Genomic DNA, 13,267 nt, shown 5'->3' on the forward strand with positions numbered 1-13,267 from the left:
TGCAAAAAGTCTTCCATCCAATTTAGCAATTTACCTTGTATTCCTCCTTCATATTCTAATTTCTTAAGCAACTTCTTATGTGGTACTTTGTCAAAAGCTTTTTTTAGGTCTAGAAATGCACAATCAGCCCATCCATCTCTTTCTTGTATTATATCTATTAGCCTTGAATAGAAACATATTAAATTGGTGACGCATGATCGTCCTTGTCTGAATCCAAATTGCCTTGGATTTAGTACGTTGTTTTTTTCCAAGTATTTTACCCATCTACTTTTGATAATTCTTTCACATATTTTTGCTATTGTACTTGTTAGAGAGACTGGTCTATAGTTGGTAGGTTCTTCTTTATTTCCTCCTTTATATATAGGTACTATATTTGCTTTTTTCCAATCTTCTGGAACTTTTCCTTCTTTTAAGGAACTGCTTATTATGCTATGTATTTTGTCTGCCAGTTCATTCCTGCATTCTTTCAGAATCCAGTTTGCTATTTCATCTGGCCCATGCGATTTTCTGACATCAAAATTACCCAAGTGTGTCAATATTTCATTCTTTGTTACTTCTATTTCTTCCATAGGGGGGACTTTTTCCTTCCACTCAATCTCTTCAGGTTGTATATTTTCCCTTGTAAACACTGATTTAAAATGTTTGTTCATAATTTCTGCCATTTCCATTTCCTCAGTGTATTCAACTCCTCCTTGTCTTAATTTCTCTAAGTCTTGTTTGTTTTTCAGTTTATTGTTTACAAATCTGTAGAATAGTTTTGGTTGATCTTTACACTTTTCTATAACATCTTTTTCATATTTTCTTTTTTCCTCTCTGCACTTTTGTACATATTCATTTCTATAACCAGTATATATTTTCCATTTTTCAGGTCTGTCTTTTTTCCATCTGTTCCAGGCTTTGTCTCTTTTGTCCTTTAACTCCCTACAACTTTTGCTGTACCAGCATTTTACATATTCTTTTTCTTGTTTTTGTCTTGGGACATACTTTTCCACTCCTTTTTTGTAAATTTTTGTCAAAATATTCCATTTCTCTTCCACTGTTGTTTCTTCTTTGTATATTTCTTCCCAGTTTTCTTGTTGGAAGAATTCTCTTATTTTATCAAAGTTTGTTTTTTCATACATCATTCTTCCTTTTCTATATTGTTCATTTCTTTTCATATATTTTTCTTCATTAAGTTCCAGTTCAATCAATATGTGGTCACTTTTACCTATTGGTGTTTTATATTCAATCTTGTCTACTATTCTAGGTTCAGATGTAATTATTAAGTCTAGCCTCGATGGTTCTTCTTCATTTCTATACCTAGTGTTCTCTTGTATCCATTGTGTCATTGAATGGTCAGTAATCATCTCAAGTAGAGCATTTCCCCATGAGTCATCACCACTCTTTACTGTCATTTCTTCCCAGCAGATTTCTTTGCAATTAAAGTCGCCCATCATAACTATTCTTCCTCCGTCTTCCATTATTTTAGTTAATGCTATCTTTGTGTCCTCTAACATACTTTTATGTTCACTCTCCTCCCATGAGGCTGTTTTCGGAGGCACATAATTGATCACAAATTTTCTGCTCTTCTTATCTCGGTCTTCCACTTCTATCATAATCATCTCTACTGTATTCTTTCCATATATGACACCTTTCACGTTTATATCCTTCTTAGTCAGGAACATAACTCCACCCCCTTGTTTTTTCTCTCTGTTTCTAATCCAATAATTGTATGTATCATGTCCTACACTGTTGGGTGGTAGTGGGCCTTTTAATTTTGTTTCTACAATTCCCATTATGTCCGGTTCTTTTTCTTTCAAATAATCATTCAGTTCATTCAATCCTGTTATCAATCCATCTATATTTGTGTAAGACACTTAGTTTTCTGCCACTTCCATTGTATTCTCTGTTTCCCTTATGTTTTTCTTTAGTATGTCGAACTGCTTTATTTTCATGTTCACTACTCTCCAATAGAATCTCTCTTTCTCTGACTCCGTTCTTTCCTCGTTTTTTGCCTTAGCTTCAATTCTTTTCTGCTTTTCTGCCTCTCTTTCCTCCTTATTCATTTCTCTTTTTATCCATACCTTTTTATATTGATCATTTGTTGCTAGTTTCCCTGTCTTGGATAGAATTTTCTCTGCTGTTGTTTGTGACCTGAATTTAATCTTAATTGGTCTGGTCTTATCTGTACTATATTTTCCGAGTCTGAATTTTTCCTCAATTTCCTTTATAATTTCTGGTTCATCTTCCTGGACTAATTTTAATAAACTGCTTACTCTTTCATTTTCCTCCTTGATTCTTGCGGTTCTATCTGGGTTATGTTTCTCTTCCATTCCTAATATAATTATACATTTCTTTTTGTCAGCTAATTCTCTTACTATATTCTCCTTCTGTCTCATCACTTTAATAACTGAGTCTTCATTATGTTCTTTCAATTGCTGTTTGACTATGTCAGTGAATGAAACCTTATTCCCTTCTTGAGTTATTCTCCAATTTTTAGCTTCTGTAGCTATTTTCTCTTTGTTTTCATTACTATTCTTCTTCAATTTCTCATTCTCCTCCTTTACATTTCCTAACTGTCTTTTTAGGTCCTCTATTTCTTCAGTTAAATTTCTGTTAGCCTTCTCTAGTTGTTCCAACCTTTCAATTCTTTGGAAAATGGAGTCTACGTTACCTAACTTACGCTCCAAGTCCTCGATCACCTTATCAACTCTCTCCTCTAGTCTTATCAGTCGGGGGGGGGGGGTTGTGTCCCCCCCACCCTCTTTAAATCCCTGGAACATATTCTCGTCACTTTCTTCTGTATTGCTCCTCTCTATACTTCTAATCTTTACATTTTTATTTGCCATTTCGTCATCACTGAGCTGGTCCGGTGGTCGTTTCATGTTGACCTTACGCCCGTCTGCCTGGGCCAAGTCCTCCACATCCTCATTTCCTTCCATTTCCCCAGCAATCCCTCCCCCTCTCCTCTTTCCTTACTTTCCCACTACCTCACGAGCAATTTCCCCCCCCCTGCAAATACAAAAAGGCACTTCTCTTTGCGTTGGTATCCACAATCTGCACTTTTCTTCAGAGCGTTCGTCAAGCCGTCCGTTCGTTGAAAGTGTGTGTGTGTGTGTGTGCATTTACCTAGTTGTATCTTACAAAAAGGGGAGCTATGCTTATGGTGTCCCGTTTCTGTATCTCGCAGTGTCTAAATTGCTCTTAAATTTGTGTATGGTTTTTGCACACCCTGTTATTTCATCTAGTTTGTTCCATACATCCACTACTCTTTGGGAAAGCTGTTCTTTTTCAGGTCTCTTCTATAACTGTCCCTTTTGAGCTTCCTTCCATGACCCTTTGTATTTCTCTTATCCCAATTTAGTAAGTCTTCTCTATCAAGGACTTCCATGCCTCTCATGATTCTGTAGACAGTCAACAAGTCCCCTCAAACCCAGATGAAAATAATTGCCAATTGAATAGACAGGGGGAAAGCAAACCTATTCAGTGTCACAGTATAGGCAAAACATTGCTGGCTTGCGCTGAATGGCCTACCGGCTCCGGCGCTTGGCCTTCAAGCCAAAAATTCCATAAATCAATCAATCAATCAAAACATTGCTGGTGTGTGTTTGTGTGTGTGTTTGTATGAGCGAGAGAGAGAGAGAGAGAGAGAGAGAGAGAGAGAGAGAGAGAGAGGGTCAGGAATGAAACCCTGAAGGCCAAGCATGGTCATCAGACCTGGCACGGAATCTATACCATTAGGTCTTTGAGCTTAACTGGTAGCTACTGCTTGCTTTCCAAATGTCATAAGGAACCTTTATTGAACAAATGAATTAATCTTTGTTTGCAGGACTGCTTTCCCGCTGTGGATATTGGCACATGTGACATTGCTCATGGTGCCTGTGTATGGTGGACTCTTGCTCCTACTCACCGGGACTTTCCTATTATGCGCTGCCTTAATCTGGGTCTCCTACCGGAACTTCATTGAACTGGCCATCCCCTTCAGTCATGGGAAGGAAAATGTCCTGCTTGAGACACAATTTGGAGTCCACTGGTACCTGGCCCTTTGTGTGGGTAAGCTAAAATAACACCTGGGATTGTAATACCTTATGAGAAGTTGCACCCAGGCGGATTTTGGTTGCGTGGACCTGTGGGCTGAATCCTTCATATTATGCCATCCTAACTAGCAGACTCATGACAGCTCTACAACATTTCTTTGCTAAGTGATGTTTGGGACCATCCAGTGGCCATGTCCAGTTTTTTGGGGGCCGTGGCCTCAAGCAAGATAGAAATGAGGTAGTGGATTCATTATATATTTAAAAACTAAAACCAGTCATGTATAAACACACACACACCAGTTGAGTGAACAAGGGGAAGTTATGCTATTTCAGGGTCACAGTAGAGGCAAAACATTGCTGGTTCCAACTTTAAGAGAGAGTCAGGGATGGAAAATAATTATTTTTGTCTTGACGCAACGTTGTTGACAATGGCGATGCAAAGCAACGCCCCTAGATTTGCCTATTAGGCAGAGCCAGATGAAAATAATTGCCAATTGAATAAACAATAAGAAAGCAGAGTTATTCAGGGTCACAGTAGAGGCAAAACATTCTTCTGCATAAAAATGGGGGGTCACTGATTGAGTGAAGCAGCTTTGCTGTGGATGTGCAATGTCTTGCTGCATTGCTTCTGACCCAGGGTGATGGACAAGATGCAGGGATGACCTGTCCTCCAGGAGGAACTAAGATGAGAGGGAGGGAGGGAGGGTTGTGAATGAGGGTGGAATGGGTGGAGATGAAATGGGTGGGATGTGGAATGTGCCTTTTGACTTTGGGGAAAAAAATCTTGGGTATGTATGCATAAGTAAAAATCAAGAGAATGACTGGAAGATTATTTTTATTGCAGATTGGACCTCTGTTGATGAAAAATGTAATGTAAATACTGATTTACTTTTCCTTTCCACCTATCCTCAGGAATAGCATGCATAGTTCTGGGTGGCATGATATCCCTGTTGGCAAGAACAAGTACATTTGAAAGTTATATTTTAAACTTCTTTGGCATCAATTCATTATCCTTTGTTGAAATACAAGGTAAGTAAAGTTCCTCTTGTTCTCATATGAATGATTAAACTTGTATAATATTCTGTTGACTAACTTGAGCTCTTTGTTGTGGCCTGAGGAAATCCCCATTGTTTACACATCTAGCAATGCAATGACTTGTGCATGGCAACCTGTCTCACTGTATGTTATCAGTTAATGGTACATATATATATATATATATATATATATATATATACATATATATATATATGCCTTTTTCTTTTCTTTTTGGCTACCCCCCTTGTAAGGGAAAAAAAGCCTTGGTATATGTATGTATGTATGTATATATATACATATATATATATATACATACATATATATATATATATATATGTATATATATGTATGTATGTATGTATATATACATATATATATATATACATACATATATATATATATATACCAAGACCACACCCTGGCCCAAATGCCAGGGTGGACAGTAAATCCACTCCCACCCATTCCATCCCCACATACTCCACTCCCATTCACCACTCTCCCTCTTATCTTGGCTCCTGGATGATGGGTCATCCTTGCATCTCACCCACTGCCCTGGGTCAGAAGCAATGTAGCAAGACACAGCACATCCACAACAAGGCCACTTCATTAAATTGGTGACCCCCCTCTCTGTCCCCTCATGCAGAAAAAGAGAAGATGGGGAGAAATCCCTTTGGACTGTGTCAAATTATTTTTTCACACATACTCCCTCACCCCTCTATCCCCTAACCACTCCCTTTCATGCATCACAGCATCATCCATACACAACCATTCTCCATTCACCCCTATCTTCTGTCTTCTCCCATCCTTCCTCAACAGACATTCCCCTCTTTCCCATTGTCCCTTTTACCCCATCCAGCCATCTCATCCTTGGTCACACTCTCATGTTCACTCCTTCTAATTCTGCCTTCCTCTTTTACTAATCTTTCTTCACTCATTCTTTCCATGTGTCCAAACCATCCCAATACTCTTTCATCAACTCTATCTCCCAACTCCCTATCCACCCCCGCTCTCCTCCTCACCGCATTTCTCACTCTATCCAGCCCAGTAACCCCTATCCATTGTCCTTATAATATTTGGCCAGCCTGCAACTCATTGCAATAGCCCTGGAATGCCACATGCCTCCAGCTGTGTGCCTTGGAAAATTCCACTTATCTAGTGCATCCCAGAACCGCACAAACAGTTCCTCACTCCCTAACTTACCTATGTCATTCCCATCAGCAATCAAGCAATTGATGGGTTTCACACCTTCCCTGACAATACACTCTTCAATCCTGTCTCAAACATCACCTATCCTTGCCCTGGGGAAACACACCTGGGTCCTGTGCTTCCTATCTTTGTCACAGAAGGCCCTATCTTAACACCACATCTGGCTATCTCCTAGTGACTGCCCTATCCTTCTTTTGTAAACCCACAAGAGCTTGAAATGAGTTTCTGCATTCAAGTGTGTCTGGTGAGGGCTTTTTACCATCTCTTCATGTTTTGTTTGTCACCTTTTTCCACCCAGGTTTCAAACATGGTTTGTCATCTGTGTTTTGGGTCTTCGAGTGAAGAACTCAATTCTCCTCTTTAAGGCCCTCAACAGTCTTCTCTAAGGCAACAATTCTATTACATAGAGATTGTACATCTTCGGCATTGATCACAGAAACACAACCACTTGCCATCTCACTGTTTGAAGCAGCTACTCCTGTTGACCTAACCTGAATGACGCCTACTGCTCAACTAACGCCTACTTCTCAATTAAGTGACGCCTGCTGCTCAACGACACACAAGAAGTCCTCCATCCATTTCAGTAGTTTACCTTGTATCCCTCCTATGGTTTCCAGTTTTCTTAATATATTTTTTATGTGTATTTACCTAGTTGTAAATACACAACTAGGTAAATACACATAAAAATATATATATATTAAGAAAACTGGAAACCATAGGAACATAGAAACATAGAAACTGTGTGTGTATGCATGTGTGTTGGCAAATACAGTAAGTTCATATGTGTGATGGTTATCCTTGATGAAAATATGTAGATATTCTTATGTCGTTGTACTGAAGATTTTGATGTATATTATTACATTATCGGCTGAAAGAAACCTGCACAGCGAAGCTATAGCGATAATCCCATACCACACTCCTGGTCATATGGCCATTTCCCGAAGGTTGAGTGTGGTTGGAATTTTCCGCCAGAGTCATCAGAAATTTAAAATTCCCGGCTCTGTGCAGGCATGCGCATTGTCGACCCCACCTCCCCCTCCCTACCCCCTCCCTTCTTAGCCGGCTCACCTGAGTCGTCACTTTTAGCGCGGAAACGAGACTGAGCGGTATACTCGCTGCCGGCCTTGGGGTTCTTTGCCGGTGAGTCTGTTTCCTGCTGGTTAATCGACTGATAGTTTCAGCGCTTTCTGCATGGTTGCCGGTTTTCGACCACCCTATCAGTGATCCAGTTGTGGCCTTCTTAAATCTATTTGCTCCGGTTTGTGCCCTTTGCTGTGAGTCTGGTGGTGCGGAGGGGGGCGTCTGGTCTCGGCGGCCCCATACCTCCGACCATCTATGGTCCTTTAACGCCTCACGGCTTGCATCGTCAGGCCCTAGGCGTAGACTTTGACCTTATACGATCGCAATCCGTCCCCGTCTCCGAGTCGTCCCTGGTATACAACCCGGGTCCTCTCGGAGGACAGGGGGACGTGTCTTATGGTACGGAGGGTGGCGCCCCCCAGGGTCATCAGGCCTCTCGGCAGCCCCATACCTCCGACCATCAATGGTCCTCTAACGCCTCACGGCTTGCATCGTCAGGCCCTAGGCGTAGACGTGGACCTTTTCCACTCGTAATCCGTTCCCCATACGTCTTCGGGTCGTCCGTGGTAAGAACCCGGGCCTCTCGGAGGACAGGAGGACATGTCTTATGATACAGAGGGTGGCGCCCCGAGGGTCATCAGGCCTCGGCAGCCCCGTACCTCCGACCATCAATGGTCCTCTAATGCCCCACGGCTTGCATCGTCAGGCCCTAGGCGTAGACTTGGACCTTTTCCACTCGTAATCCGTTCCCCATACGTCTTCGGGTCGTCCGTGGTAAGAACCCGGGCCTCTCGGAGGACAGGAGGACATGTCTTATGATACGGAGGGTGGCGCCCCGAGGGTCATCAGGCCTCGGCAGCCCCATACCTCCGACCATCAATGGTCCTCTAACGCCTCACGGCTTGCTTCGTCAGACCCTAGGCGTGGACTTTGATCTCTTCCGTCGTCCGACGTCTCCGGGCCGTCCGTGGGTGGGCGGCCCGGGGACTCTTGGGGGACGGGGGGGGAGGACGTGTCGGGTGGTGCGGAGGGTGGCGCCCAGGGGGGTCGGCGGGCCTCTCGGCGGCCCCCGTGCTCCCGACCGTCGTGGCCCTCTAGCACCTTTCGGCTTGCCTTTTCGGCGGGTCCGTGAGCCCACCTTCCTCCCGGAGCCGCTCATGTAGACCCAACAGGAAGTCCCGCTCGAGAAAGAGTTCTATCTCTCCCAAGAGGCCTCAGCTCGTCCACACCCTCCACATCCCGGTCACGGCACCACCCTCCTTCCGGGTTTCTTAAGCCGATAAAAACAATTTAAGCGGCACAAGCTGCGACAAAGAAGAGGCACAGGTCCTCTCGCTATCCGGCCTTTCAGGCCGCGCAGACCAGAGCATCCCTCCCCACCTCAGAGCAGCCTTCTAACGAGCCTCCAGCTCTGGCCCCCTTTCCCACACTCCCTCCTGGTCCTTCCCTCCGCCCCTCCGCGCCGGCGGCGGGTATAGGACTGAAAGGCCCCTCTCATGAGGAACCCCCCCCAATCTGACGACCGTCGGGTTGGGGGACGGGGTGGAGGACCACCTCCGTTCATCTTTACCTTATCCTCCTACCACGACGGACTCTTACGAGATCCGCCCCTTCTCATGGTATGACCTTACATACATCCCCCTTGTGTAGCGGCGAGGGATTTTATTCAGCAAAGATGGGGTCTCGCCTGTTGGAAACGCTCTTCAGTACGGGGTCCTGTCATCACCTGAATGACATCATTTGACGTCTCGATCTGGACTCCGCCCTACTAGGCTGTCCAGGCACCCAGGAAATGACACCTCGCTATATCACAATGTGATCCTGTGACGTCAGTGATCCTTTGAAGTCACTATATGATTCTTGGATGTCACGATGTGCTGTGACATCACAATGTGACCCTGTGACGTCGTGATGTAACCCTGTGGCATCACGATGTGACCATGTGACATCACTAATTCTGTAACATTACTGTATGGTCCAGTGGAATTACAATGAAAACATATGACGTCACGATGGGGGTCCTGTGACGTCATTTTGGTGGTGTCGTCACGATATGATGACATGATGCCACGATGTGATAATAGTTCACGATGTGATCAGGTAACGTCAATATGCGATAAAGTGATGTCACGGTATGGTAAGATGACGTCATTATGTGATAAAATGACGTCACGATGTAGTTCTGTGACGTCAGTTTGTGGCCCTGTGATGTCACGAGGCGATCCTATGACGCCATGATTAAATCCGGTGACGTCACAGTATAATCACATGATGTCACTAGGTATGGAAGTCAGCTTGCGGGTGATGAGACGTCACAAACTGCCATAGGACACTATTGGATGAGGACGCTCGCCACGGGCTTCGAGGACTTCCCGCGGGAAGACTTGGGGTGAGTTGGATACATACCGAGGGTCCAGGCCCGTCTTAGCGGGAGACGCTCAGGGAACGTCTTCACCCAGGACGAAGCCTCTTGACTAACGCCCACGGACGAGGTCGCTCGGAAACGAACTCGGCCTCGCATGTATGTTGTTATACGTTCTACAATCGATTTTGTGACTTCACTACACCCTCCGGGGATCGGAATCCACCTTGCCCTACTAATTTGATTCTCTTTACCATATCATTGTACCAGAATCCCTTTCGGACTCTTCACGAAACTAGTGAGAGTGGTAGGCGTACGCTGGACGGAAGCAAGCGTCTCCACACTCATATACCTAGACGGCTAGTTGATGCATTTGCCCACCGGGGAGGGTGCATCGACCGACATCTCGGTGGCTCTGAGAGGGTTGGTGGACGTGGAGTTCAGGGTGGACTGGGACGGGTCTGCCCTCGCTCCCACACAAAGACTTTATTGGCTCGAGATTGAGTGGGACACAGCGCTCTTCGGGTGCTCCCCTGCCCCAAGAGAGCGTGCTTCTCTCACACGTTCTCTCGCCTTCGGTGGGGGGGGGGGTTGCCTCATCTTCGTGACCCCGGCCCTTCCACTGAGCCGCTTGGGGCGCCGACGGCTAGTACGGGAGGTCGACAGGAGCATACTGCTCCTCCCGCGCGACCTGCCCGGGCCGGTACCCTCAGCACTCCACAGCTTGTTGCGTCCCTGGCTTCGGTCGGGGGCCCTACGCCGGTCGCTCTATCCAGGTTTCAGGAGACCTCCGTGGTGTGGCAACTACGCCCACAAGTGTTCGAGTCGCTCTCCCTCCGCTACGGCACCCCAGAGGTGGACCTGTTTGCCTCCCCAAACACGACCCAGCTCCCCCTCTACCTCACCTGCATCCAAAGGACACGCACAGGAGGCCCAGACGCTTTCACGGAGGACTGGAAGAGCTGGAAGTACGTATTCATTTTCCTCCTCCAGCGACACCGGTCCTCCTGAAGGTGATGCAGACCCTCAGGTCCTCCTGATAGCTCCCTACTGGCCAACCCAGCCGTGGTTCGGGGAGCTAATGAGATGGGGCCCTTCTCCCCTTCTACTGGGGTCAGCCTGCCTAGCCAACAGCCTTACCGCGCCTCTCCAAGCGTCACTCCAACTTGATACTTGGAGTTTCTACGGGGAGCTCTCAGCCAACTCTTCTCTACAGAGGCAGCAGACAAGATGCTCAGAGCTCACCTTCCGTCCTCAGTGCGGCAGTATGGGTCCTTCTGACGGAGATTCCGGAACTGCCTTCGGAGACACGCGATGGTGACCATCTCCGCCAGCACGGTTCTGGACTTCTTGACTTGGCTGGCTGCCTCCACCAACAGGGCACCGGCGACTATCTTGCCTCACTATACAGCCCTCACTGATCTGCTACGCTTTGGCATGAACATCCGAGTGCCATGCCACAGAGGGCGCGAACTCTCCCAATGAAGGGGATCAGCGCCTCAAGAGAGCCGAGACATCAACCGGTCCTGGCCTGGTCCTTGCATCGTGTTCTACAGTACCTGGCGTTCGAAAGGGCCATTATGGAGGAAGAACACTTCCCTCAACGTATCGTCTTTCTGCTCGCCTTGACTACGGACTACTGGGCTTCACAGCTGGCGGCAATCACCCGCCACCCGTCCTTCCCCAAACTGGAGGAGAACAGCTCGGCCCTAACCCTCTCCATCACCAACATTCCTGGCCAGGAACGGCCGAGCGGACGACATGATTGGCCCTCTCAGAATACAATCCTTCCTGGAGGGAGGACGTCCACAACCGCTGCGCCCGGTCCGTGCGTTCGAAGACTACGTGGAGCACACGGAAGGGATTTCTGAGGATCATCTCTTCTACAACTCGAAGTTTAGGATTCCCCTAACCCCGAGGTCCCGGGCGTTTCTACTTTGCCGCATTTTGGAGAGAGCCGACCCGGGTCATGCCCCGCTCGCCCACAGCATCAGAGACTTCGTGGCATCGCTGGTGTTTCTCCGCACCCACTCTGTGGAGTGGGTGCGGGACCTAGGGACTGGACATCGATGACTCCCTTGGGGACACGGTGTCTCTACCACTCGGTCGCCCCTGTCCCATGTGTCGCCATGGAAACAGCTCCACCCCTCTCATCTCATAAAAAAGGGGGGGGGGGAATGGAGGGGGCAAAGGGCGACCGAGGAGTGGGGAGGGGCCAAGAACCGCTGAACAGGATACGAATTTCGTATAATTTACGCATTGTGTGAACAGTGCAATGTTGTGCATGTCACATTCTTCGGTGTGGGTACTTGACGTTTCTTTTCTCCCCTCTACGGAGTGATAAAATGAATAAGTCTCCCATAGGAAAGACACACGAAATAACGGTTTGAAGCAGGCTTCACCTCTCCTCCCACCTGTCCTTGTCTCATGCATAGCTTCGCTGTGCAGGTTTCTTTCAGCCGATAATATTTCTTTGTCGCGGCTCGTGCCGCTTAAATTGTTTTTATCGGCTTAAGAAACCTGCACAGATTTAGGGTCCCTCCCTCCTCCCACAAGCGAAGCCTTCATTTCTCATCGAAGTGACGACTCAGGCGAGCCGGCTAAGAAGGGAGGGGTAAGTGGGGGTCGACAATGCGCATGCCTGCACAGAGCCGGGAATTTTAAATTTCTGATGATTCTGGCGGAAAATTCCAACCACACTCAACCTTCGGGAAATGGCCATATGACCAGGTGTGTGGTATGGGATTATCGCTATAGCTTCGCTGTGCAGGTTTCTTAAGCCGATAAAAACAATTTAAGCGGCACGAGCCGCGACAAAGAAATATTACATACATTACTGTAGACTTTTTCTAAAACTGACTAAATTCTGATCTTGTATTTAAGTGCTCTTCATAAAGTTGTGTGTACCAAGTTGTTTAGATTTCTTGTCTAAAAACATTCTACTTTAGTTTGAAAGGTAATACAGTTTGTCAGTCAACATGCTTACAAATTCATTCATGTCATCTAATTAATCTTGGGATGATAAATTACCATATGGGTCAAGGAGAGAATATGTATACAGTAGTGGCAAATTTACTATAGCACTGTACAGTAAGGCTGGTCAAGATAACTCGTAGGTGGTTATGAAGTGATATTAGCTTGTAATAATCCAAGAAACTAAGTAAAAACCTGAACTTGACCAACTGCAGTAAATCAAAAAAGATTCATATGGTAAGAATCTATTTACAGATATGTGATATGCATATCATCTTATCTTTCCGTCCTTCTCACCCCAACTCCTTTCATTTATCATTTCAGGTAAGGATTGTGTGGATCAGTTTTTTGTGGTAAGACGGATACATAAGAGAGTTTTAGGAAAAGGTAAGGATGTTTTTAGGGCCTTTTATGGATTTGGAAAAGGCTTATGACAGGGTAGACCAGAAGGCACTAGGAGGTACTGCAGATATATGGTATAGGAGCAAAACTTTTAAGAGCAGTCAAAGGTTTTTACGAGAGTAGTAGAGCCTGTGTTTGAATCAGAAATGGAGAGAGTGAGTGGTTTGAGGTAAAGGTGGGACTTCACCAGGGA

At 45.9% G+C, this 13,267-nt stretch overlaps 1 protein-coding gene across 4 annotated transcripts in view; it reads left to right on the forward strand.

Annotated features, from left to right (window-relative positions):
* LOC143021951 (dual oxidase maturation factor 1-like) overlaps nt 1-13,267 on the forward strand; it is a 57,010-nt gene that overhangs the window by 24,241 nt on the left and 19,502 nt on the right. For 3 of the 4 annotated variants that reach the window (XM_076179868.1, XM_076179869.1, XM_076179871.1), the window contains 3 exons: nt 3,809-4,032; nt 4,929-5,045; nt 12,997-13,059. In XM_076179868.1, the coding sequence (XP_076035983.1) occupies nt 3,809-4,032; nt 4,929-5,045; nt 12,997-13,059 (404 nt within the window). The remainder of the gene's footprint in view (nt 1-3,808; nt 4,033-4,928; nt 5,046-12,996; nt 13,060-13,267) is intronic. The other variant, XM_076179870.1, reaches the window with a different exon arrangement.

Source organism: Oratosquilla oratoria, chromosome 43 (genome assembly GCF_046742065.1).
Source record: "Oratosquilla oratoria isolate Oo_2021 chromosome 43, ASM4674206v1, whole genome shotgun sequence".
Taxonomy (NCBI): domain Eukaryota; kingdom Metazoa; phylum Arthropoda; class Malacostraca; order Stomatopoda; family Squillidae; genus Oratosquilla; species Oratosquilla oratoria.